This window comes from Entelurus aequoreus, linkage group LG09 (genome assembly GCF_033978785.1).
Source record: "Entelurus aequoreus isolate RoL-2023_Sb linkage group LG09, RoL_Eaeq_v1.1, whole genome shotgun sequence".
NCBI lineage: Eukaryota > Metazoa > Chordata > Actinopteri > Syngnathiformes > Syngnathidae > Entelurus > Entelurus aequoreus.
The window spans coordinates 42,893,586-42,921,084 of NC_084739.1; the positions used below are offsets into that span (position 1 = coordinate 42,893,586).

A 27,499-nucleotide genomic window follows, 5' to 3' on the forward strand; every position below is an offset into this window, starting at 1 on the left:
TTTGGTAAAGTAACACGTGACTAGAATTAATAACTTTTTAAAAGTATTTTTCAGAACACAGCCTGTCACACAGTATCATGAAGCAGTTGGCACCTTGGTGTTCCTGGCTAAAATCTTTGTGTGTATGTCCTATAATAATGTTTATCTATAAAAACACAATTTTAAACATGTCCTCTTAAACCAGGGAACTTTATTTCACATTTTGGTCTTTTGTGTTTTTGTTAGCTGAATAATTTAGCATAGCTAAATGTTTTTTTTTTAAAGAAGATTAGAGATTAAATTAGACTTTTGTTGTTTTATTTCCAGGGCTTTTTCTTTTTTATTATCTCAAAACACCTCTTAAATTGGGAGCCTATTTTACACAACCTACTTTTCTTACTTTTTGGTACCTGTTTTTGTGTATTTGGGATCACCGTTAGTCCTGAAAATTTAAAAACAAGGCATGGAGGAGATATTTAGTCGCGTCAACAAATATTTCCGAGTGTTTTCGTTATTTTATTTGTTTATCAAAGCTATATTTAATATTATCTGATATAACGGTATGACATCATAATCCCTCATATCAGTCCGGTAAATATTGTGCAACCCTTTTATAAAAACACGCCTCAAACAACATTACATTGCTCTATCACCATTCATACAGGTATATTATATGTTTTTACAGCCATCACTGTATCGTATGTGATTTTGTCTCAATTTTTAAACGTTACGTTAAGCAGACTTACAAAATAACCATGTCAAAGACATACTGTGTATGTATATAATAATCAGCTCCATGTTTTTGCAACGTTAATGATACATCCATCCATCTTCCTCCGCTTATCCGAGGTCGGATCGCGGGGGCAGCAGCTTAAGCAGGGAAGCCCAGACTTTCCTCTCCCCAGCCACTTCGTCCAGCTCTTCCCGGGGGATCCCGAGGCGTTCCCAGGCCAGCCGGGAGACATAGTCTTCCCAACGTGTCCTGGGTCTTCCCCGTGCCCTAAACACCTCCCTAGGGAGGCGTTCAGGTGGCATCCTGACCAGATGCCCGAACCACCTCATCTGGCTCCTCTCGATGTGGAGGAGCAGCGGCTTTAATTTGAGCTCTGCCCGGATGGCAGAGCTCCCTAGACGCCGCACCGATCCGCCTGTCAATCTTATGATCCACTCTTCCCTCACTCGTGAACAAGACTCCGGGGTACTTGAACTCCTCCCCTTGGGGCAGGGTCTCCTCCCCAACCCGGAGATGGCACTCCACCCTTTTCCGGGCGAGAACCATGGACTCAGACTTGGAGGTGCTGATTCTCATCCGAGTTGCTTCACACTTGGCTGCGAACCGATCCAGTGAGAGCTGAAGATCCTGGCCAGATGAATCCATCAGGACCACATCATCTGCAAAAAGCAGAGACCTAATCCTGCAGCCACCAAACCTGATCCCCTCAACGCCTTGACTGCGCCCAGAAATTCTGTCCATAAAAGTTATGAACAGAATCGGTGACAAAGGGCAGCCTTGGCGGAGTCCAACCCTCACTGGAAACATGTCCGATTTACTGCCGGCAATGCGGACCAAGCTCTGGCACTGATCGTACAGGGAGCGGATTGCCACAATCAGACAGTCCGACACCCCATACTCTCTGAGCACTCCCCACAGGACTTCCCGAGGGACACGGTCGAATGCCTTCTCCAAGTCCACAAAGCACATGTAGACTGGTTGGGCAAACTCCCATGCACCCTTAATGACCCTGCCGAGAGTATAGAGCTGGTCCACAGTTCCACGACCAGGACGAAAACCACACTGTTCCTCCTGAATCCGAGGTTCGACTATCCGGTGTAGCCTCCTCTCCAGTACACCTGAATAGACCTTACCGGGAAGGCTGAGGAGTGTGATCCCACGATAGTTGGAACACACCCTCCAGTTCCAATTCTTAAAGAGAGGAACCACCACCCCGGTCTGCTAATCCAGAGGTACCGCCCCCGATGTCCACACGATGCTGCAGAGTCTTGTCAACCAAGACTGCCCCACAGCATCCAGAGCCTTAAGGAACTCCGGGCGGATTTCATCCACCCCCAGGGCCTTGCCACCGAGGAGCTTTTTAACTACCTCAGCAAACGTTAATGATACAAAATATAGTATTAGTATAGTATTAATATACTTTTAGTACATCATACTTTGTATTGTTACTGTCGATATTTGTACCGATTAGCCTACCTTTGTTTACATTCAAGAGCTCTAGCTTGTGGTTAAGCCTATTTGGCTTTTCCTCATCCTCGAGTGATAATCCTTGTTTGAAATGTAGTTTATTTGCTGGCATGTAGGTGATGATTGCTGACGTAGAAGCGACTTTGTACTGTGGAGGGGCATTAGCCCCGAGCAAGGACGCCACATTGCATTGAGGACTTATTTCTTTGCTTGCCGCTGCCACCCTAATAGGTACAGTATGTAACCGCCAACTACCACTATCTGTATTTCTTTAGTTTACATTTGCTGTGTCTCCCTAATTTAGGCTTAGTTTGAGATTTTTACATATACGTGAAGGTGCACTGTACTAAAGACTAGCCTTATGTACCCCATTACATGGGCTCCTTGCCAGTTTTAACTCCTTCACAAGAGCATATCACCCACTGTGGATGGCTGTGGAGCCCACTCAGCATCTCACTTTATAATGTGTCAGCAGCTTCCTAACCAAACAGAATGTTATTCTTTCACACTCTCTTTACTAGATGAAACATTTTCTAATACTGCATGTTGAGGGAGCATATCATAACCTTTTAAAAATAAATAACTAAAACTGAGGAAAGTTAAAGGCTTTTTAATCCAAATTCCTAGTGTTGTTACTTTAAAGTGACTTTACAACATAAGACACTGGTTACTTTCAGCACCTCAGATGTCCCAGTTCTCTGTCAAAGTTCATACTTCCAGAGAGTATTGACCCAACACAAGCTCATGTTCTCTTTCAGTCTACCCTCTACCAACAGACAGCTGGCATTTAATGATTCTAATAAATATTCAATCCAAGATGGTTAAAATGTCTGTGGGCAAAGGTTGTATTGTATTTTCCTCACTACCTTTTTGGAGTAGCCTTTCAAGGGACTACACACTGTCGCCTGCAAGTGTTTTTCCCCCCCCCCGGCAGCCTTACTTGCCATTAGCTGCTTTGCTTGATTACCAGTTCACTGTTGAGTGACATCAATTGCAACCACCAGTGTTGTGTTGACTACAGGTAATTTCCACAAACACTTTTAAGGTAATTGAAGCTTATGTGTGGATCTCCCTTTGGAATTCTTTGTGGTTTTGATTGTCTTTTATGAATGGATGCAATCTGTCCTTTCCTCATGTGGCTCAGCAACTATTGGCAACTACGTGGCAATCAATGATGTGAAGCCCTGAGAGACCACACTGTGAATTTGATGACACTCCGTGTAAGGCTGCAGCTAACTATTATTTTTCTATCGATTAATCTATAGATTATTTTTTTTTCCGATTAATCGGTTAATCTATAGATTATTTTTTCGATTAATCTATAGATTATTTTTCCTTTTACCGATTATTTTTTTATTCAAAATGAAGATTAAAAAATAAATGTAGGCCCGTTTTTTCAAAAGGCATGGCTTTTATTTACAAAAAAAAGAAGTATGGCCACTCAGTCAACATTGACAACAACATGACTAAATATTCTGTAACAATGTAAACATTTAAAACTTTTAACATTTAACAAAATTAAAAGTAGCTTATTTGCTTTTTAATGTGCAAATATAAATGTCAACATCCAGTGCAAATCTTAATATTCTGCAATAGATAAGCATTTCAAAAGTATAAGTATTGCTTATTTTGCTTTAAAATGTGCAAAAATAAAGATAAACATCCAATACAAAACAGTGCAAAACGAAATATTCTGTAACAACAGTATAAACATTTCAACAAAAGTGAAAGTATTGCTTATTTGCTAAAATGTGCAAAAATAAAGATAAACATCCAATACAAAAAAGTGCCAATCTAAATATTCTGGAACACTGTAAACATTAAGTATGGCTTTTAAAATGTGCAAAATAAACATACAGTCCAACACAGTACACAATAACCAATTGTACTCATTCCAGTGAGTGACTAACAGTTGTAATGAAGAAAGGTTAGCATGTGCACATGCTCTGGTTCTTTTCATGTTTACAATATTCCCAGCAGCTGAAAATAGGCGCTCAAAAGGGGTCGATGTGGCTGGAACTGCCACATCAATGTGGAATGCGCTCCCAACAGGTATAAAAGAAAGGGCATCTCTATCCTCCTTCAAAACCGCAATAAAAGTTCACCTCCAGGCAGCTACAACCCTAAACTAACACCCTCCCCGGATTGCTAATAATCAAATGTAAACAATCAAATGCAGATACTTTTTCTTATGCCTTCTGATCTCTCTCTCTCTCTCTCTCTCTCTCTCTCTCTCTCTCTCTCTCTCTCTCTCTCTCTCTCTCTCTCTCTCTCTGTCCTCTCTCTCTCTCTCTCTCTCTCCTCTCCTCTCTCTCTTTCTCTCTCTCTCTCTCTCTCTATGTCCACTACTTGATGTCCATATCCTACCCCCCATGTTTTTGTGTAATGATGACAACTTATGCTCGCGCGGACGATTGACTAGTTAATGCAGTGGTTCTCAAACTTTTTTTGTCATCCCCCACTTTGGACAAGGCGGAGTTTTCAAGCCCCACCTGCCCCCATCGCCCCAACAGAACGCTAATGCCAAGCTTAACATTTTCAAATTTATTGAACATCGAGTAACATCAAGTTGTATACATTCAAACTCAATAACATAAAATAACATCAAGTTCAATAATAAATAAAATAACTGTGCAGCTGTGGTATAACTTGCATCAAGTTCAATAATAAATCAAATAACTTGCATCAAGTTCAATAATAAATCAAATAACTTGCATCAAGTTCAATAATAAATAAAACAAAAGTGTTATAACTTGCATCAAGTTCAATAATAAATCAAATAACTTGCATCAAGTTCAATAATAAATACAACAAAAGTGTTAAAACTTGCATCAAGTTCAATAATAAATCAAATAACTTGCATCAAGTTCAATAATAAATAAAACAAAAGTGTTATAACTTGCATCAAGTTCAATAATAAATCAAATAAAAGTGTTATAACTTGCATCAAGTTCAATAATAAATAAAATAAAACTGTTATAACTTGCTTCAAGTTCAATAATAAATCAAATTACTTGATGCATAATAATAAATAAAATAAAAGTGCCACTTTGCAATCTTTGCAAAAAAAAAGGAGGAGCTATGCATTTTGGCAAGACAGGTCAAGTGAACAGGGCCGCCGCTAGGGATTTTGGGCCCCATGAAAAGAATCTTTACAGGGCCCCAACACAGCGGCAACATTTTTTGATGCTATTTTACATACAATTATGCATTTTAATGGTATTCTGAATACAATGGAATTAATTTTGAGTCATTTATTTGCTGCACCACTGATTCTTGAGACTGTAGTAAAATGTATTATATTTTGTATATTATTATTATTATTATTTCAACACACACAGCTGCTCACCTCCTTCCTCCTGTGGGGGCACTGGGGCTGATTCAGGGGCAGGGGGACTTGGGGGCTGACAGACAGCCGCTGCTGCTGCTGGTGCACTTGACTCTGTTCAGAATGAGGCATCATTTTGACAGAGGGGAGATCAACTATTATTGAATAAGAACAGCTTGATAAATGTTTGACTGGATTGATTATTTAACTAATATAGCAGTAAAATGTAAAAATCCAGAGTTTTCTTGAGCTAACATGGTGAGAAAAGTGAGCTAGCTTATTACCACAGACAGGGACAAAGTTAATATGCATAACTTTCCACCACAACTAACAAACCCTCCTTTTTTTGGGAAATATTGGGAGACATATTGTCGACCCTTCAACTCCTTCTCCTCTCTTATTTTATTTTCCTTTCTTTTTTGGCTGCCTGATTTTTGAGGCATACTGCTGTCTCCTCTGCTTTGCCCGCTGTGGCGCTGTCTGTCTGTGACAAATCGTCGGTGCTCTACCTGCAGCTGATCCAGTCGGACTGAACCATTTTACGTAAATAGAGGGGGGAAGGGAGGGCCCTGCAGGTGTTGATGCTTCCAAAACAAATAAAGGTATTGTTACCAGGACATGGAAAATAAAACATGTGTGATTATATGTTAGTTAATAACTTAGTGTCATTATTTTTTCTGTATTATAATTTCATCATCATTAGGGGCCTCTCTGGGCCCCCCTCCATCATGGGCTCCTAGAATCCGTCTCCTTTACCCCCCCCCTTTTCGGCGCCCCTGCAAGTGAACATGAGTTTTACAGTACTCCAGCATTAGTGGCTGCAATGAGCCTGTTTTGCACTGCACAGCTTTTCAAATCGGGGTTGCAGGCTTGACACTGCCACTGTTAAAACCTCATTGAGTTCGGGGCTGAGCTGGCTTGACGCGAGTGCTTCCCGGTGAATGACACACAGTGTGTCCAATGCGCATTTGGCGCAACCCTCTTTATTAGAGCCTGCAGCCCGTTTCTTTACCCTGCCATGGTCTGTGCGCCATCAGAGCAAAAGCCCACACAGTTTTCCCATTTAAGGTTGTGTTCCAGCTCATCAGCAGTGGCTCTATTTTTTATGTATTGGCAAAACAGCAAATCCTCGCACAGTGACTCGCCATTCACAGAGCTTCCGCTTAGCCCCGCCCCCATTAGTTACTGTTGCTATGTCTGTCAAACTTGCGCTCCTACCTAGAAATTTAAAGTCTGCAGGAAAAATAAGTAATTTACATTTATGTATATAGCGGATTCCACAGACAGAATCACAAAGTGATTTACAGTGTGTATAGAAAATGAAAGCATAGTAAAAAAAAAAATCTAAGAATATAATTTGTTTTTTTAAATAAGTAAAGGGAAATTTCCTCCCGTTCCTCGCGCCCCACCTGTGATGTCTCTATTCCCCACCAGTGGGGCGCGCCCCACACTTTGAGAAACGCCGAGTTAATGGTTTTCTTTTCAAATGTTCTTTCATAGCCGATGTGCTGCTATGATAGGCCATTTCCGCTCGACACAGCGTGCATACAACAACATTATTAGGCCGTTTATTGTAATACTCCCACACTTTTGACCACTTTTGGCGTGCTTTTTCCCCTCGCTCGCACCGCTCGCATCGTCTGCTTTGATCGTCTGCTTTGCGCTTCGCCATGACCGTAGTGTGACGTAAATATGCGACGCGTCGACGCACAAAAACGGCGTCAACGTATTTACGTAACCGACGACATCGAGTATGTCGACGCGTCGTTTCAGCCTTAACTCCGTGATAGTGTTAGAGATGCCATTTTTGAAGCCGGTGGTTTAGTCTGAAAATTTAAGATGGCCAACTGTCAAAATAAGTTAAAGAATAGAAATAATGTATTTCAATCAATTCAGTCGATCTGAAAGACATCTTACTTATATGCATATTGTTTCTCCAGGCATGAGAGACTTCTATACTGGATGTAAAATCTCTGAGGCTTGATTACTACAAGCCAGCTCAGTGGTACCTCAGGATGCAAGTTTTTAAATTGATGCTTGTACCTAAAAAAACTTCCATATATCCATCCATCCTTTTTGTACCGCTTGTTGCCAACCTCATTGGAGGGCCAACACAGATAGACAGACAACAATCACACTCACAGTCACACACTATGGGCCAATTTAGTGTACTTGAGAAGTGAAATAACTTTGCTCATTGAAATGACTTGAAATCAATTGGATAAGTTCTTAACCCCTGCAAAACAGCACCATTTTAATATGTAACATGCCGTTTTAAAAAGAAAAACCCTTTTAGGTAATGAGTATTGAATGAAAAACAATACAATATAATTTACTAATAACAACTGCATTAGTTTTATGAAGTAATGTAATAATAATGGAGAGCATTTACCTCGAAGAGCTGTCTACTATAGTATTGCCTTGTAGCTGCTCTTCTGTCAAACACACCTTCAGCAGCTTTTTTATATTGTCATGGATATACAGTATGTCTGCTGTTAGGTTATTGTTTTTACGTCTTTGGCTGGTGTTATGTGTTCCCTCTTCTTCAGTATGGTGCAGATTAGCAGTGGTATGCTCGACCTGCTTTGCCAAGTAGGTTTTGGAGGTTAATTTGCTTATTTATTACCAAAAGCTTTTTATTGTCACTGAATTAATGAAACTAAATATTTTGCGTTTTAATTTTGTGGTCTGCATTTTTATACATTAAATTATACTGACAAGTTTATTGAATACAAATTTGTGATCAAAATCTGTGCTATTAAAACTTTTTAAATTGAGTTTATAAAAATTCAATGTATAAAAATTTGGTGAACAAAAAAAAATCAGTGCAGAAAAATTCACTGCCGAAATATGTGCTGCTTCAAAACGTTATATTCCCTTTTGTGGTAAATTAAGACTGAAGCAAGCGATTGTGTCTCAAAATCAAAGTATCCAAATATTTTTTTGTATTCTTTAACATTGAAACTGAGGTGCAGTAGTACACTTTCATATTACCGTAAATCTTATGCTGTAGAAATTATTCCAATGGTTGGACTCTGCGCTTTTGAGTGACATTTGGGTTATTATGGTAATCATAGGAACTACGTCACGGCAGCTCCATGCAGACAAGGCACAGCAGAGTGGGTGGGATTTGTTTACGGAGCAGCCAGCGCAGGGTGTGAGGGACACACATAGAAGCAGATTTCTACAACAAAGTTTTGAAAAAAAGTAAAAAATATCAACTATTTGGGTGTTTTTTTATCCTTTGTGTCTATGTTTTGCTATTTTTGTTGTGTTTTGCTTGATTGTAAAAGATGTTGATCGAGGCGTCGGTCTGGGAAATAAAGAGGAGCGTCGGACGTTCTCATGTTCCTAATATTCAGTGTTTTATCGTTTATAGCTAATATTGTAAATGCCACATTTTTTTCATGTACAATCTGGGTTTATTATTCATTAAAACAACTGTAAAATTACATTCCGTTTTTTGAAGTGGTCTAACATCACAGTCTTAGCATTCTGTCAGTCATTATTGTGTATTTGTATTCTTTTTGATCAACTTTTATTCTTTTTTTACAGCACCTTTGGATAGTTTTTTCACTAATGCACAGCAACCTCCACATGTTTAAAGTGTTCCTGAAATGATTCAAATTCATACAACAGATTCCATTATCAGTTATAGTGTGTACTGTGTAGCATTGCGTAAATTGCGTCTTTGCAGCTTCACAAGACCCCTGTCACGTGACTGCAAACTTGACACCTCATTGGCTGGTTCTGTGACACGATCGATTCCATCAGTCTTAATTTACCAGAAGTGTTATTTTGAGTTTTGAGGTAAATAATATTTCTGCACTGATTTTTTGTACACTGAATTTTTATCAACTTAATCTTAAAAATATTATATTCAAACACACACATTTTATTCACACATTTTTACTCAATTAAAATCGTCAGCATCATTTGATGTTAAAAAAACAAATAAAATTCAGTTTGCAAAATTCATCTGCAAAGATTTATGTTACATTAATTGATTGTCAAAGAAAAGCTTTGGTAATTAAGGCGTGTTTTTAAAATCATGTTTTTGATTATTTCTCTCTTTAGTTCAATGAACACCATTTACTTCCTCTTCTCAGCACTGTCCTTCACATTCACTTTCTTTGTTACCATGGTTGGAAAACAAAGTTATGTTGATCTCTAGCTAAAACCTATTGCTAGCGGGTAAGACGGACTGTTTTGGTGGGATATTACATTTCACTACAGTTCACAGTAACATTTGCTACATCAACTAGCGATAGGGAGGGTCGTAATCTGAAATTTTGCTCGCAAACTAAAGCATAACAAAAGACAGTTCATATGCCCAAAAACTCGTAATATGAGACACTCGTATCCCGAGGTACCACTATACTTCTCAAAAATAGTAGGGTGGGGTTTGGGGGGGGGTGAATAACAAAATCAGCAATGGATTTACTGATACTTTTTTTCCCCACACCGTAACTAATACTAATGACTGTGTTGATACTACAAATTACTGTAACTTCTCTCTTATGAATGTGTATAACAACATTTCTATTTTGTTAATGCATACAACCAACATCTTAGCCTTTTTTAATAGTTATTTTTGGTTATTATTTATGATACCACATGTTGAAAAATGCTACTAAAACCTGACTGATTTTTAGACTGACAGATTGTTTTCTCTGTTTTTCAGTGAACTTTGACCACTTTCAAATATTGCGTGCCATTGGGAAGGGGAGCTTTGGAAAGGTAATGTAGCCTTAAGCTTTTTAGTGGTATTTTGTTAACTCCAATTGACTAGCACAGTCCTTATCTAAGCAAAATAGTCTGCCAAAACTTACTGTAACATGATGGAGCTTTAAAAAACGATTATTTTCTGACATGGAAAGGCTAATTGATAAAAGTCACTTTGAGAAGAATGAATTTACTTTTCAGCCCATGCCAGAAAACCTGCTTGGAGTTGTAACCCCCTATATCCATTTAATTACAGACAGTACAATGCTGGCTAGTAGTGCTGAATAGAGCAACTTGGCCCCTTTGTGTGTATAAGATGTATTGTGAAATAAATTGCACCAACTCCGTCAATGCCAATATCGGTTTAGCTTTTAACTGTCAATGAAAAAGACCTTTTGGATTAATGTGTGTGCCACATTTACGAGCAAAGCCAATGTGTGGGGCACATTAGGGCTCAAGATATTGGAGTAGTTTATCTTCTTTGTGAATCTGTAATACTGTGTCAAATTTTTTGTAAAACCTTTACACGGCTTTGCATATGTATTTCGTTTTGCTTTTCTCTAAACACAACCTTTTTTTTTACTAATATGTCCCGGTGTTGTGGAAAGTCATTCCCAGTGTGGAATACATTACCATGACAAATTATGTTAATGTGTTATTTCTTTGTTGCACCAAGCTGCCGTCATTTTCCCAATGACAGACCAGAGAATACACGGACTCTGTGCAGACTCAGGCTCTGTCTCTAAAATAATTATATATAATCCGGTACAACACCTCTGTGGCTCTGTGGTCCAATGCTTCGTAAAGGGGCTGTTTGCAACGGTTATGCAGTTGCCAACAGGGTCCATGTACGTCACGGCCATCTGTTTTTCATTTGGATTTGAAAAATAATTCAACATAACAATTCATTTCCCCTGTTTTTTGGTTTGATTTTAAAAAACAAAAAACTGAAACGGATACTTATCAATAATCCATTATCCGAAATGTATTAATGTGTTTGAAAATCGAAAATGGGAATTAAAACAATGAGTGGACTTTTTTCTCTATTCCCCATTCAATGTTTGAACATATGGATAGATTGCAGTGTCAGTGTCTCTTTTCAGTATCCTCAAGTGAGTGACTCTGAACAACAACATAGATAAGTTACTTAAAACGGGAAACATTGTTTTTTTATGTTATATTATCGTTTATTTTATTATTATTATTTTAAACGAAAAATGAATGGCCACGACGTACACAAACTGTACTGAAGTGAATTGTGAAGTGAATTATTTTTATATAGCGCTTTTCTCTAGTGACTCAAAGCACTTTACATTGTGAAACCCAATATCTAAGTTACATTTTTAAACCAGTGTGGGTGGCACTGGGAGCAGGTGAGTAAAGTGTCTTGCCCAAGGACACAACGGCAGTGACTAGGATGGCAGAAGCGGGGATCGAACCTGGAACCCTCAAGTTGCTGGCACGGCCACTCTACCAACCGAGCTATACCGCCGCATGTGCAATCAACCATATGTCCAAAAATTGAACGGGGAATTAAAACTTGTTGTTTTAATTCCTATTTTCTATTTTCAAACGCATGAATAAATGTGTTTGAAAATCGATCAGTTTTCCGTTTTTTGTTTTTATTTTAAAATCAAGTAATGGGGAAAATTGTTTTTTCTGTTAAATTATTTTCTATTCCAAATGAAAAACCAATGGTTGCGATGTACACCGACTCTACAGGGTGCTTCTGTACATTTAAGGTACACTCCTCGTAAAACATACACGCGCATTAGTCATGTTTGTTGTCAGCTAGTTAGAGCTATTTGGCAAAGTTTAGCAAATAATGTTGGCGATCATTGAGTATTTTGCCTATCAAAGCATGACTGCACATTGTTGGTCCAGTGATGTTGTTAGGTACGCCTCCAGCGTCCCTGACACATAATTATCTGAAATGACACAGTCAACTCCCTTCATGCGTCCCAGGAACGTGCCTCCCACAAAAACGATATATTGTGTTTAAAATCATAGTAACTAAGATGGATGCACATCATGCAACCATTGGTTGACGATGTCTACAAAAATCATTAATAAAATGTGTTGCAGAAACATTTTTTGCAGATAGTAGATGCATTTGTGATTAAAGGCTGTGATTGATTGATTGATAGTCACTGACGTCATCGCTTGTGTTTATCCAGACAGGACATTAGCAAAAGTGTGTCTGCGCAATCAGTGACTGCCACATAACTTGGGTGACCAGACGTCCTGCTTTGTGTGGGAGAGTCACACATTTTTTTTTACCGTATTTATCAGACTATATTAACCGCACCCACTAAATTTTAGAGGAGAAAGTGAAGTGAATTGTATTTATATAGCGCTTTTTCTCTAGTGACTCAAAGTGCTTTACATAGTGAAAGCCAATATCTAAGTTACATTTAAACCAGTGTGGGTGGCACTGGGAGCAGGTGGGTAAAGTGTCTTGCCCAAGGACATAACGGCAGTGACTAGGATGGCGGAAGCGGGGATCGAACCTGCAACTAGGGCTGAACGATTTATCGTTTTCAGATCGAAATTGCGATTTCAGAAGTCTCAATCTTGAGATCGTGAAGGCTTCGGTTTTAGACGAACGTTATTTAGCTCTCCTGGCTGACATGTCTGTTGTGTATATGCAGCCTGCTCGTGCTACTCTCATGCCTTGTCAAACTCACCAATCAGAAGTGGTAAACTACTTGTGAGCAGGGCATGCCGTCACGCTAACCAATCAGAGGCGGCCATTGACGAGGCTACCGCGTACACGCCCACTAACAACTTTGGTGAAGAAACAAACGTCCTGGAGGAAATGGCTGCTGCCGCCGGGTCAGAAGTGGAGGAGGATTTAGTTTTAATACAGAAGAAGAGCAGCACGTCTGTCATTTGGGACTACTTCGGTTTCGAAACTTCAGATGTGCATCAGAAACAGGTACTTTGTAAAACTTGTCGGGCCAAAGTCGCCACATCCCAAGGCAACACGACTAATTTATTCCGGCACTTGAAAAATCACCACCGGCAGTTACACGACGAATGTATGACCAAAAAGTCCGGTGAAAAGTCAACCCCGAGCGATTCAGCCCATTGTAGCAAACATACCACAATTTCAGGAATATTATGTTCTATTGTTAACAGAATAGATGTGCAATATTTGGGTGCTGCTAAGCGGTAAATGAATGACCCACCTATTTTAATGTCTGACATATTTTTCAGAAGGGCAGAGGTTGGGTCATTTTGTTTTTGTAATAGTATTTTCTTTATTACCATTACTTTTCAATTTCACTTTAAAATATTGTTCAGGTTTCTTCCAGGGTTGAATAAAGTACTTGAATTGCTGCTATAGATGTTGATAGGCTACCTCTCTTGAGCCATAAAAGACTGACCTACCTACTTGAGTATAAGACTGTTTACATAAGGTCAGGATCCTTTTTTTCCTTTATTGAAGTTGTTGAATTTTGTTTTTCTTATTATATATTAAGCATTGCTTTTTGTGTTGGAATTGTTTTGTATTTTATTTAACTTAAACTTTTTTATTTATCTTAACATAATTAAGGTTTTTGTACTGGTTTTAGTTCTTTAGTTTTAATAACTGCTGTTGGTCAAGAACTTTGGAGAATGTACATGCATGTTTCTTAATAAATACATGTTTGAAGCAATTCTTACCTTTTAGTATTCATCCTTGCATTACATAGCATTTAATGTTTTCATGGTATATCATTTTTTGTCATGTTTTAAATCTGTTACTGTTACTGAAGCTTGATTTGAAAAGAAATCGTGAGTCAAAATCGAAATCGCAATTTCTGTCAGAAAAATCGTGATCAGATTTTTTCCTGAAATCGTTCAGCCCTACCTGCAACCCTCAAGTTGCTGGCACGGCCGCTCTACCAACCGAGCCATACCTTTGTTTGTAATTAATGGAAACGTTGTTTCCATTAATTAGCCGCACCAGACTATAAGCCGCAGGTATATAAGTTGCGAAATGAATTATTTACACAGAAATATTCTGTAAATGTTTATTTACACACCTTAATTTGAACATGGCAGTAAAAGGGCTGATCAAACAAAACAGAAGTCATTGTCATGAAGTCTCTAGCTGCGCAAGCTTGCTCTCCAATCAGGTAAACAAACTCAATAACTCCGCGGTGACGTCTTGGTGAGTTTAGTGAAAGTTTTGTGAAACTGAAACAATACAAAAAGAATGCCAGTTAATAATACTAACACAGACACTAGTAAACGTGTTGCAAATTAGCTATTGCTAACGATGCTAGCGTCATTACATTACGATAGCACGTGCATGAAAACACTTGTTAGGAGTAGCCGCACTGTCTTATAACTCACAGGGTTCAAAGTGTAGGGAAAAAGTAAAGACTTTTGGTCTGCAATTTATGGTACTTTTCACAAGTCCCGCAAATTGAGACTTTGTCTCGAATTGCTAACAGCCAGCCTGCCATTTTGAAATGCATGTTTTGTTCGGGTAATTCGGCACTTATCAAGTGGAAGTACTGTTTGGAGAAAGCAGTGAGGGTGGGCTGTTTAGTCATGTCAATTAAAAGGGTAGAAAGCACGACTTGCACAGTTAAAAAAGGAAATGCAGTTATAACAAAGACTGGGAACTATCTATTCCTGGGTGAAACCAGTGCAAGGTAAGTCTGGTAAAGTTTTGTGTAAAATTTGTCATTTTTCCAGGTGACTGTGACATGGTACGACACAGACGCTGTGTGGATCACAAAAAAAGTGTTGCTCTACAGCTGACCTGGGCATTCTGCGGCCCGCGGGCCGCATCCGGCCCTTTGTGCGTCCCTGTCCGGCCCGCGTGAGGCCAATTATAAATTACAAAATACATTTTAAAAAGTATCTGTCGAGTGTGCAATACAACGGTGCTGCTTTTGTTTTGAAAATCGTTATTTGTATTACTTCCGTGTGGACGTATGCGTGTGCGTGATTGTGAGTGAATGTGAACAGCTGCAATCAAAAATTACAAAATAAAGTTGAAAAAACATCTATGTCGTGCGCGCAATACAACTGTGCTGCTTTTATTTTGAAAAGTATTATTTATGGGCGTGTGTCCGTGTGTAACCTGCGAGTGAAGGTGCACATGCAGCGACAAGTGATGCACGGTTTACACCCGAGACGCTAAAAAGAGAAAAGTTGATGAAGAATGGCGTGTTTTCAACAAGACATGGACTGCCATGCAACGTTCCCTCTAAGATGCGCGCCTGCGCAATTGCGCACTGCTCAAGCGTCCGCTGCGCACAGCAAATATATGCCGCGCACCAAATCAAATCCCATCTGAATTCTAAACAAAATTAACATTTATTCTGTGTAATTTTGCAATGCAACTTTGAGTGACAGTGACAACAAGCGGCCCTAACGGTGTTCGTCAACACCGTTCAATTATTGTAACGTCTATCGAGATGCTTCGAGGACAGGAATTATATCGATCACTTTATTGAGCAATATTTGGACATAACCACACCAAAAACATGAGTAAAACACTTCTATCTCGAAAAACTAGTAATTGTCTGCCGTACAAACCAGGCCAAAACCAACTTGTCATCTGTCACCAACACGCATAGCACTAAGCCACTGGTGTGTTTATGGCCACACAAAAAGTCGGACAACTCAAACACCACACACAGTTACACTATGACTCCTCAGTCATACGTGTGCTTATTTTACTGTCATTTATTATTAATGTTAATTTATTTATATTAGTCATGGAATGCTGTTACACACACTATGTTGAAGTATTACTATTATTATTAATTATTATTATTATTATTATTTATCTTACGGTATATATCAAAAATAATATTGAGCAAAATTTAATTGAAATATTGTCGATGTGGCCCTCCAGCAGTGCTCGGGTTGCTCATGCGGCCCCCGGTAAAAATTAATTGCCCACCCCTGCTCTAAAGAGACCTTCTCAGTCAATGCATACGTTCCTTCTATAACCCAAACATGATTCAAATGCAGATAAAGTAAAAGTAGCTGAATTAACTAGCGTCTACCACACTGTGAAACACTCCTTGTCACTTTTGATGACTTAAAAAAACTGCCAGGTGGTCTCCTTGGTGCTGAAACAGCATTCATTTTGTTTATATGGACAAAACTGAAAATATATTATTTTATTTGTTATAAGTTTAGTTTTTTCCTGGCCTTTTTTGATTTGTATTGCAGGTCTTGGGGTTGTATTGTTTCCCTCTGTTCACACTAGAATAAGCACAAATCTGATTGTGGAGATTGGGGGTACATGAAGTGCTTGTTTGTTTGTTCAAAATAAGAGTTAGCATGCAGCATTTAACTCTTGGAAATAATTTTGTTGCTATAAGCTAACCTGAAAAACAGTAACACGTAAACATAACATGCTGATATTGACATTGATTGGCTGTGTGTGAACTGCATTAGTGTGTCAACCTGGCAGTTACAGTTAATGTGTGTTGTTGGAGTTGACCGACTGTTTTTGTGGCCATAAACACATCACTGCTTTTATACCTAATCGTGGCACCTACCTGTTCCCAATTAGCCTGTTCACCTGTGGGATTTTCCAAATAACTGTTTGATGAGCATTCCTCAACTTTCTCAGTCTTTTTTGCCACTTGTGTCAGCTTTTTTTGAAACATGTTGCAGGCATCAAATTCCAAATAAGTTAATATTTGCAAAAAATAACAAGGTTTCCTAGTTCGAAGTATCTTGTCTTTGCAGTGTATTCAATTGAATATAGGCTGAAAAGGATTTGCAAATGATTGTATTCTGTTTTTATTTACCATTTACACAACGTGCCAACTTCACTGGTTTTGGGGTTTGTTATATATGTGTGTGTATATATGTGGCCTAGTCGTTAGAGTGTCCGCTCTGAGATCGGTAGGTTGTGGGTTCAAACCCCGGCCGAGTCATACCAAAGACTATAAAAATGGGACCCATTACCTCCCTCCTTGACACTCAGCATCAAGGGTTGGAATTGGGGGTTAAATCACCAAAAATAATTCCCAGGCGCGGCCACCGCTGCTGCCCGTTGCTGCCCTCACCTCCCAGGGGGTGAACAAGGGGATGGTTCAAATGCAGAGGACAAATTTCACCACACCTAGTGTCTGTGTGACAATCATTGGTACTTTAACTTAATATATGTGTGTGTTTATATCCTGTTACCTTACATGCAGTCGGTTTTCGGCCGACGGCCAAATTTATTTAGCCCAATGCGGCCCCCAAGTCAAAAAGTTTGCTCACCCCTGCGCTCGTGTCTTGGGGTGGTCTTCTTTGGTGTTAGAGTTGAGGGGATTTAGGGTTGCGTTTTTTCTGCCTCGTTTTCACTTTCACTTGGGTTCACGAGGCGGGTCACCTCTGGACTTGTATCTTCTTTTTCAATGCGAGGTGGTTTGGCCTTTCGGGTCCATCGTATTGGTGGTCGTTTCCTTTTTAAATGGCCAGTTCGATCACTTTTGCTTTGGGACTGCATTGTGTCAGTTTTGTATTATGTTTGTGAGAGTGAGAGCAAAATGCGCTAAATGGCTGACATAATGATAGTGTGAGTCTGATGTGACGAGGCTAAATTTATTGGAGACATGTGAAGCTTGTGAACCTGGAAAAATCCATAAATTAAGCTGCAGCATTGTTTAGCACAGGTTTCAAAGTGTGGGGAAAAATGTAGCGGTTTATGGTCTGGAAATTACGGTACAATTTGGTATGTATCGAGATGGCAATTTGTTGAGGACAAAAATACTATATATATATATATATATATATATATATATATATATATATATATATATATATATATATATATATATATATATATATATATATATATTTCAGTTGAAGTACTTTTCATAAAAGGATCATGGAGACAATTCCATAAAAGCATTAACAACAAATATAACTTTAAAAATAAGTATCATACATAGTGATAAGACAAGCTAGTGCAAGTTATAGGTTTGAAGACATGTAGAAATATCATTAATAAATATATTTGAAAAGCAATACACATGATTAAGTAAAAATAATTAAAACTAAAATTTGGTCAAAGTTTATCATCTTAAATCCAAATACATTTTTGCAACAACAGCCACACATCCATTTTCTTTACTGCTTGTATTTATTTTCAGAGTCACAGGTGAGCTGGAGCCTATCCCAGCTTACATTCGGTATGAGACCATGTACACCTCGAGGTGATCACCGGTCAGTCACAGGGAACACATAGATAAACAATCAGTGGACACAATTTAGAGCAGAGGTCCCCAAACTTTTTGACTCGGGGGCGGCATTGGGTTAAAAAAATTTGGCCGGGGGCCGGGCTGTATATGAATATATATATATATATATATATATATATATATATATATATATATATATATATATATATATATATATATATATATATATATATATATATATATATATATATATATATATATATATATATGTATATATATATATGTATATATATATGTATATATATATATATATGTATATATATATATGTATATATATATATGTATATATATATATATATATATATATATATATATATATATATATATATATATATATATATATATATATACACACACACATATATTAGTGTTGTCCCGATACCAATATTTTGGTACCAGTACCAAAATTATTTTGATACTTTTCGGTACTTTTCTAAATAAAGGGGACCACAAAAAATTGCATTATTGGCTTTGTTGCAAGTTTGTCCTTAAATAAAATAGTGAACATACAAGACAACTTGTCTTTTAGTAGTAAGTAAGCAAACAAAGGCTCTTAATTTAGTCTGCTGACATATGCAGTAACATATTGTGTCATTTATCATTCTACTATTTTGTCAAAATTATTAAGGACAAGTGGTCGGAAATTAATTATTAATCTACTTGATCATTTACTGTTAATCTGCTTACTTTCTCTTTTAACATGTTCTATCTACACTTCTGTTAAAATGTTATAATCACTTATTCTTCTGTTGTTTGATATTTTACATTAGTTTTGGATGATACCACAAATTTGGGTATCAATCCGATACCAAGTAGTTACAGGATCATACATTGGTCATATTCAAAGTCCTCATGTGTGGGGGCGGACCGGTACTTTTCAGATGCGGTATAGTACCGATACTGATTTATTAGTATCGCGGTACTATATTAATATACCGAACGCGATGATGTCATGTTATCGATGGGAAAATGCATTTTTAGACAATATGATTTGCCTGAGTGACTAGGAGACACCGAGAGTAACAAGCGGTAGAAAATGGATTAGAAAGGACAGAAACAAAAGTAAAAACTTTTTTTTAAAAATACATTTAAAATTTTTTTTTTTTTTTTTTACTTGGGACTTCCCGCGGGCCGGATTTTGGACACTGGTGGGCCGGATTCGGCCCGCGGGCCGTAGTTTGGAGACCCCTGATTTAGAGTCTCCAATTAGTCTAACATGCATATTATTGAACATGAGACCCTCATACGCACATGGAGAACATGCACACTCCACACAGAGATTCGACCCCTCTGTGAAGCTGCAAACCATAAGGCCATCTTGGATGCTGTTGGCCGCAACATGGTAATATAGAAATTTAAATTTAACAAAGTAAAAAGTAATGAGTATTTTTTAAGTTGTGTTGTAGTAGGTTGGAGCCAAAAGGGGTCCTGAAGGTGTTCGCATGTGCAAGCATGGCTAACAATATATTTTCTGTTTTATCCTTTCCCTTTAGCTTATTATTTTTCAACTCAACGATTACACTCTCTTTTGTCACTTTTCATTTCATTGCCCAATATCTCAAAGCCGCTATAGGCTGTAAAGCTGCCAGAATGGCCCTTTTATTTTGATAGTCAGTAAAAAAAAAAAAGCAGTTTCTCTAAAGTTTTACACTTTAAGTTTATTGATCTAAAATTTAAAGCATTAGATCTTCCATGACAGCAAGAGGTGTTTGGTGGCAGAGCCTCTATTAGTCTAATGTAGTAATTTAATGATTTTGTCATTTACTGGTGACAAAGAAAAACACAATATTAAAACATTAACATTTACGTGACTGTACTACAGATGTGGTACAGCAGTTTGCAGCACAGCACTCCCAATCTTGTTGGATTAATCTGCAGTGGTGGGTTATGTCTGAGGGCAATTTGCAGGATTACAGGGGAGTCATATCGAGCTTTCTTGCCTGGTGTCCATCCAACCATCTGCACTTGGAGTGCTCCTTTGTCTTACTGGACTCATTAAGACAAAAGAGCTTTTGATTGACTTCTGGCGGTCAGTTCCACCACCCACACCAATGTTTTGAGATAGGGACATTGTGATGAATAATGGACTGTTTTAAATAACTGGGTCTTCAACTTAACAAACTGAACTGGACACACAGCACAAACACCCAGTACAAAAGGGCCAAGTTATCTTCACCGATTGAGGAAACTGAGGACCTTTTATGACACAGGTGGCTTCTACAATTTTCAGTGCCAATGTGTGCTGAGGTGGGGGCAGCACCGTCAGAGACAGAAATAGATTTAATGAACTCATTAGAAGATCTGACTGTCATAACTTGTCCACTGGACACCATCAAGGAATTGGCTGACAGAAGGATGTTGGCTAACCTGACATTCATAATGGACAAATCCCTCTCCCCCCATACGACACTGTGGAGGCCTCGAGTAGCTCCTTCAGCAGCGGACTGTTACATTTGCAGTGCAGGAAGGAGGGCTACTACAGGTATTTTTCCCCACAGCCAAAACATTATGACTATCGTAATTTTCGGTATATACATACTTTTTTCCAACGGTTTGAACCCTGCGCTTTTATACAATGTTGCGACTAATTTATGGATTTTTCCAGTGTGATGGAGCAGCCGGTCTCTCGAGCGGCAGCACATACTGTTCACAAATGTTTCATCTGCCTCAAGGATCAATTTTAGGTCCTATTCTTTTTAATATTTACATGATTCCACTTGGCAGTGTCATCCGGAGACATGGAATTATATTCCACAGTTATGCTGACTACACACAGTTGTATAGTTCCATGCCTCCTAATGACACAAGACCAAGTGATATTCTTTTTAATTGCCTTTCAGATTAAAGTCCTGGACGGCAGGTAATTTTTTACAGCTTAACCAGAACAAGACTGACGTTTTAGTCATTGGCCCTGAGAGAGAAACACATATCAAAACTACAATCATTGTCTTTAACTCCATTAAGTGAAAAATCTGGGCGTCGTTTTTGACTCTGATCTTAGTTTTATACTACATGTATAAAATATAACAAAAATAGGTTTTTATCATCTTAAGAATATAGTCAATTCTCTCTCAAGGCAACATGGAGACGCTAATGCATGCTTTTATTACAAGTCGTATAGATTATTGTAACGCCCTGCTTTCTGGTCTTCCTAAAAAGGTTATTACACCTTTGCAATTACTCCAGAATTCAGTGGCACGTGTCCTAGATAGATAGATAGTACTTTATTGATTCCTTCAAGAGAGTTCCCACAGGAAAATTAAAGGCCTACTGAAATGATTTTTTTTTATTTAAACGAGAATAGCAGATCCATTCTATGTGTCATACTTGATCATTTCGCGATATTGCCATATTTTTGCTGAAAGGATTTAGTAGAGAAAATTGACGATAAAGTTCGCAACTTTTGCTCGCTGATAAAAAAAAAAGCCTTGTCTGTACCGGAAGTAGCGTGACGTCACAGGAGCTAGTATTCCTCACAATTCCCCATTGTTTACAATGGAGCGAGAGAGATTCGGACCGAGAAAGTGATGATTACCCCATTAATTTGAGCGAGGATGAAAGATTCGTAGATGAGGAACGTTACAGTGAACGACTTGAGAGGCAGTATCTTTTTTCGCTCTGACCGTAACTTAGGTACAAGCTGGCTCATTGGATTCCACACTCTCCTTTTTATATTGTGGATCACGGATTTGTATTTTAAACCACCTCGGATACTATATCCTCTTGAAAATGAGAGTCGAGCACGCGAAATGGACATTTAAAGTGACTTTTATCTCCAAGACAATACATCGGTGACACACTTAGCTACTGAGCTAGCGCGATAGCATCGTTCTCAAATGAAGATAGAAACAAAATAAATAAACCTCTGACTGGAAGGATAGATAGAAAATCAACAATACTATTAAACCGTGGACATGTAAATACACGGTTAATGCTTTCCAGGCTGGCGAAGGTTAACAATGCTGTGCTAACGACGCCATTGAAGCTAACGTAGCAACCAGACCTCACAGAACTATGTACTCTCTCCTTTTTCTATTGTGAATCACGGATTTGTATTTTAAACCACCTCGGATACTATATCCTCTTGAAAATGAGAGTCGAGCACGCGAAATGGACATTTAAAGTGACTTTTAAAGTGACTTTTATCTCCAAGACAATACATCGGTGACACACTTAGCTACTGAGCTAGCGCGATAGCATCGTTCTCAAATGAAGATAGAAACAAAATAAATAAACCTCTGACTGGAAGGATAGATAGAAAATCAACAATACTATTAAACCGTGGACATGTAAATACACGGTTAATGCTTTCCAGGCTGGCGAAGGTTAACAATGCTGTTCTAACGACGCCATTGAAGCTAACTTAGCAACCAGACCTCACAGAACTATGTACTCTCTCCTTTTTCTATTGTGAATCACGGATTTGTATTTTAAACCACCTCGGATACTATATCCTCTTGAAAATGAGAGTCGAGCACGCGAAATGGACATTTAAAGTGACTTTTATCTCCAAGACAATACATCGGTGACACACTTAGCTACTGAGCTAGCGCGATAGCATCGTTCTCAAATGAAGATCGAAACAAAATAAATAAACCTCTGACTGGAAGGATAGATAGAAAATCAACAATACTATTAAACCGTGGACATGTAAATACACGGTTAATGATTTCCAGGCTGGCGAAGTTTAGCAATGCTGTGCTAACGACGCCATTGAAGCAAACTTAGCAACCAGACCTCACAGAACTATGTACTCTCTCCTTTTTCTATTGTGAATCACGGATTTGTATTTTAAACCACCTCGGATACTATATCCTCTTGAAAATGAGAGTCGAGCACCCGAAATGGACATTTAAAGTGACTTATCTCCAAGACAATACATCGGTGACACACTTAGCTACTGAGCTAGCGCGTAGCATCGTTCTCAAATGAAGATAGAAACCCATCAACAGCCGTGCTCACCTGCATTCCAGCGATCAACGACACGACAAAGGACTTCATCCGTGGGTTTGGCGGCAAGCATCGGCTAGGCGTAGTAAGTAGTCCTTGTTGTGTTGCTGTAAGTATTGTAATGCCCCGCAGTGGAGAAGGAGTCACACAGACGAGGAAGCGCTGCTCAATCGCTTTATTAAAAAGCGGTAACTGGTTGTAGTTCAAAAAGTAACGCACACACATACACGAGCTGCTGTTAGCCAAAACTCACGCTCACACACACAAGTTCTCCGCCAACTCACTCGCGCATGCGCGTTCCCCAAACCCTTAAAGACAGTACACTAATGCAAATATCACAGATATTACAGTATTGTACTTAGCCGCTAAGACACCGATCGATCCCACCTACAACGTTTTTCTTTGCAGTCTCCATTGTTCATTAAACAAATTGCAAAAGATTCACCAACACAGATGTCCAGAATAATGTGGAATTTTGTTGAAGAAAACAAGAGGCTTTTCAATCGGGTCCGATGGGGTCCAACCACTTCCGTTGCTTTTGTGACGTCACGCGCATAAATCATATCCAAAGGAGTTTTTCAACCAGAAGTGTGGCGGGAATTTTAAAATTGCACTTTATAAGTTAACCCGGCCGTATTGGCATGTGTTGCAATGTTAAGATTTCATCATTGATATATAAACTATCAGACTACGTGGTTGGTAGTAGTGGGATTCAGTAGGCCTTTAAAAATCCTGACGAAGACCAGAAGGCGGGCTCACATTACACCAGTTTTAAAATCTCTGCATTGACTCCCCGTGTGTTTCAGGATCGATTTTAAGGTTATTATGGTTTTGTAAATGTTTTTATGGTATTGGGCTTTCTTATCTTTCAGAATTGCTTTTACCCTACAAACCTTCCTGGGCCCTGAGATCCTCCGGCTCTCATCTCCTAATTATTCCAAAAGCCAGGACACAAAGTCACGGGATGGCATCTTTCCACCATTATGGCCCCCGTCTATTGAACAGCTTGCCGGAAGACCTCAGGGATGCGGAAAGCGTTCATATTTTTATGAGCAGGCTTAAGAACCACCTTTTTGATGAGGCTTTTACCTAATATTAATTATTTTATTGAAGTCATTCATATTCAACTTTTTATCTTATTATTTATGTAATATTTTATTTAGTCCTATGTATTTAATATATATTTACTGTATATTCATTTTATTTTTATATTTATTTATTTATTTATAGTCTGATGACCTCCTGGTGCAGATGGCTCCTATGATAGTGTTTACTCACATGTCTCCTCTGTACTCAGATATGCATTCATTTGTTCATATAGTTGCATATGTGTGTGTGTGTTTGTTTTGGGTATCTGTGTCCGTGCGTGCGTATGTGATATTGGGAAATCTGGGTCATCAGGGTATTGTTTTTAACTTTGTAAAGCACTTTGCGTTGCATTTCTTTTATGTATGAAACACACTTTATAAATAGAGTTTGATCGATTGTAGCTGAGATAGGCTCCAGCGCCCCCCGCGACCCCGAAGGGAATAAGCGGTAGAAAATGGATGGATGGATGATTGATTGATTGATTTACACAGAACCACACATACTCACACTGGACTTACATTGACTTGCACATTTTCCCTGCTGTCAAAGCCATTGTATTAGGAAACCCGGTAATGTAATTTCCCCTTTTAAAAAATAACCTATATGTAGACAGAGCTTAAAAAGTTAAAGTACCAATGATTGTCACACAAACACAAGGTGTGGTGAGATTATCCTCTGCATTTGACCCATCACCCTCACCCCCTGGGAGGTGAGGGGAGCAGTGAGCAGCAGCGGTAGCCGGGCCCGGGAATCATTTGAGTGATTTAACCCCCAATTCCAACCATTGATGCTGAGTGCCAAGCAGGGAGGTAATGGGTCCCATGTTTATAGTCTTTACCTGTCATGCTCTGTTCTTCCTGCCAGCCAGAACGCACCATCACTTCTGGTTTGGTTGATTATGTTTTTGTCATTCACACGTCGCCCAAACCACGGACCCCAAAGCCGAGGGCATTGACAGAGCAAAAAGCCGCTCCACAGAAGGGAAATCCACTATCAGTAACAGGCCACGGAAGGGTGGACCCCTGCGCTCTGCTAATATAAGTTACTGTTATTGTTTCTGCTCCCGCTAATGTCACTTCTTGCTGGCTTAGCAGACAGACAACAAGTCGGGTTGAGGTCATCCCTAAGAGTTTTTACTTAAAGCTCAATAAAACTGGAAATACAGAAATAAAGTATGTCAATATACTGTAACTTACCTGAGATATAAATAACTTCTCTTTGACATTTCAACATTAAAACAAATGTGCTAACTCGATACAATTCACGTATAGATTTGCCATATAAATCCTACTGTTTGTGGCGTTGCCGATTTCATAGGGCATCTCCAAATAAGATAATCAAATACACAACTGAGATGAAAATAACAATCAAACAGCTGATGTGTGAAAATTACAACACTTACAGTATAAACACTTTGCAAGGCTCATAAACTACTTCTTACTCCAGCAACTCCTGTAGGACAAACTGAATGCATACTTGCAAATAAGATTCAGAAGTACAAGGAAATAAACTGTATCAACGTAATGCAGAGATACTCATTTACTATCTCCAAACGAGAGCAAAGGGTTTTCTTTTATCTCTGTTTTTTGGGGGTTGTTGTTATATATATATATATATATATATATATATATATATATATATATATATATATATATATATATATATATATATATATATATATATATATATTTTTACTTCTGAAAAGCGCTTGCAAATATTGTGTGTTTAGTTTTTGATGAAGCATTGTGTGATCGGGTCAGAATATTCCGAATGCCGTGTTTACATGAAGCGTTTTTATTCTGGTTAGTTTTTTATATCGATTAAATGTGTCCATGTGCACATAACTATTGTTAATGTATCATACACACATGTATAACCTACTGTTATTACTTACCGTTTCATCGTTACCTCCATTGCCATAAAAAGCAATGGAGGTAATAGAGGCATAGAAAGTAGTTTTTCGGAAAATCCATCTTTTTCTGAAAGTTTGTGGGAAGCAGGACTCTTTATAACATACACTCGGAGCAACTTCTTCCGAGTTGAAGGTGCATTGCCACAAATCATAAAAGTTCAAAGTAAAGCACTTTTTACTTGAGATGAACATAAGATTTGTGTAGTGACTTGTGCTGGTCAAAACAACCAACTACAGAGCCGTGTTGTACCTGGATCATACCACTTTTGGACTGCAATTGCTCGAACGATAAATAACATGGCGGTCTCATGCAAAGACCTTTGGTTAAGCCTTTACCATATATAGAGATATCTGCAGACGTCAAAGTTTAGAAAAACGTCACAGGACTGACAAATTCCAAACAAACTGCTTGGAGGAAGTAGGGAGGAAGGCAAGTTGTTTTATAAATATTGCTGCAATGCCTCCACGTTTTGATTCAAATTTTTCAGGACTTTTGCAGATCCCAAATACACATAATCAGGTTATATAATAATCAGTAATTATTATTTAAATATTATTGGACCAATATTTATTTTAATGTACAACATTTTATATATTTTGTTATTTATTTTATTTGTACAGTCGTGCACTTTATTTCCTACTTGTTGTTTCCAAACATCCGGATAGAGAACGGTCGAGGGTTTAAAGGGAAAGATGAGCGCGGCAAAGGACTATGGTCCTTTTGAAAAAATAAAAAGAACTGGCATACCGTCGAGGTGACTTTTCCTGATTTATCAACAATTTATTGCCTCTCTGCAGCACTCATTTTTTACATCTCTTCTCACTTAGTGCAGAGAATACACGGCGAGGCAGCAAGATGGCGCAACCAAACTTGATAGTTGATACTGTTATGCGATTGCCTGTTAGCGTGTCCATCCCATTGCTCAGTGATCACTTTCTATTTTGCTAGGTTAACAGAACCCGAGTGACTGCAACCAGCCTTGCTTCATTATTTCCGGTTTCTTGTGATAGAAAATATACATATACATGTTTTGCCTGATGACATACTGCATCATAGCATGGTCCGGCAGCTGCACCGCTGCAGACAAGAAGAGGCTCCA

General features: G+C 38.5%; 1 protein-coding gene across 5 annotated transcripts in view; it reads left to right on the plus strand.

The window, feature by feature from the left end:
- The window catches only part of LOC133657445 (serine/threonine-protein kinase 32C-like), a 215,084-nt gene that overhangs the window by 72,009 nt on the left and 115,576 nt on the right, over positions 1–27,499 (plus strand). For 4 of the 5 annotated variants that reach the window (XR_009827265.1, XM_062058789.1, XM_062058786.1 and 1 more), the window contains one exon: positions 10,192–10,247. The exons of the other annotated variant lie outside the window; for it this stretch is intronic. Coding sequence is in view for 3 of the 4 variants with exons in the window: in XM_062058789.1 (XP_061914773.1) it covers positions 10,192–10,247 (56 nt within the window). In the remaining variant the exon portion in view is untranslated. The remainder of the gene's footprint in view (positions 1–10,191; positions 10,248–27,499) is intronic. 5 annotated transcript variants of the gene reach the window in all.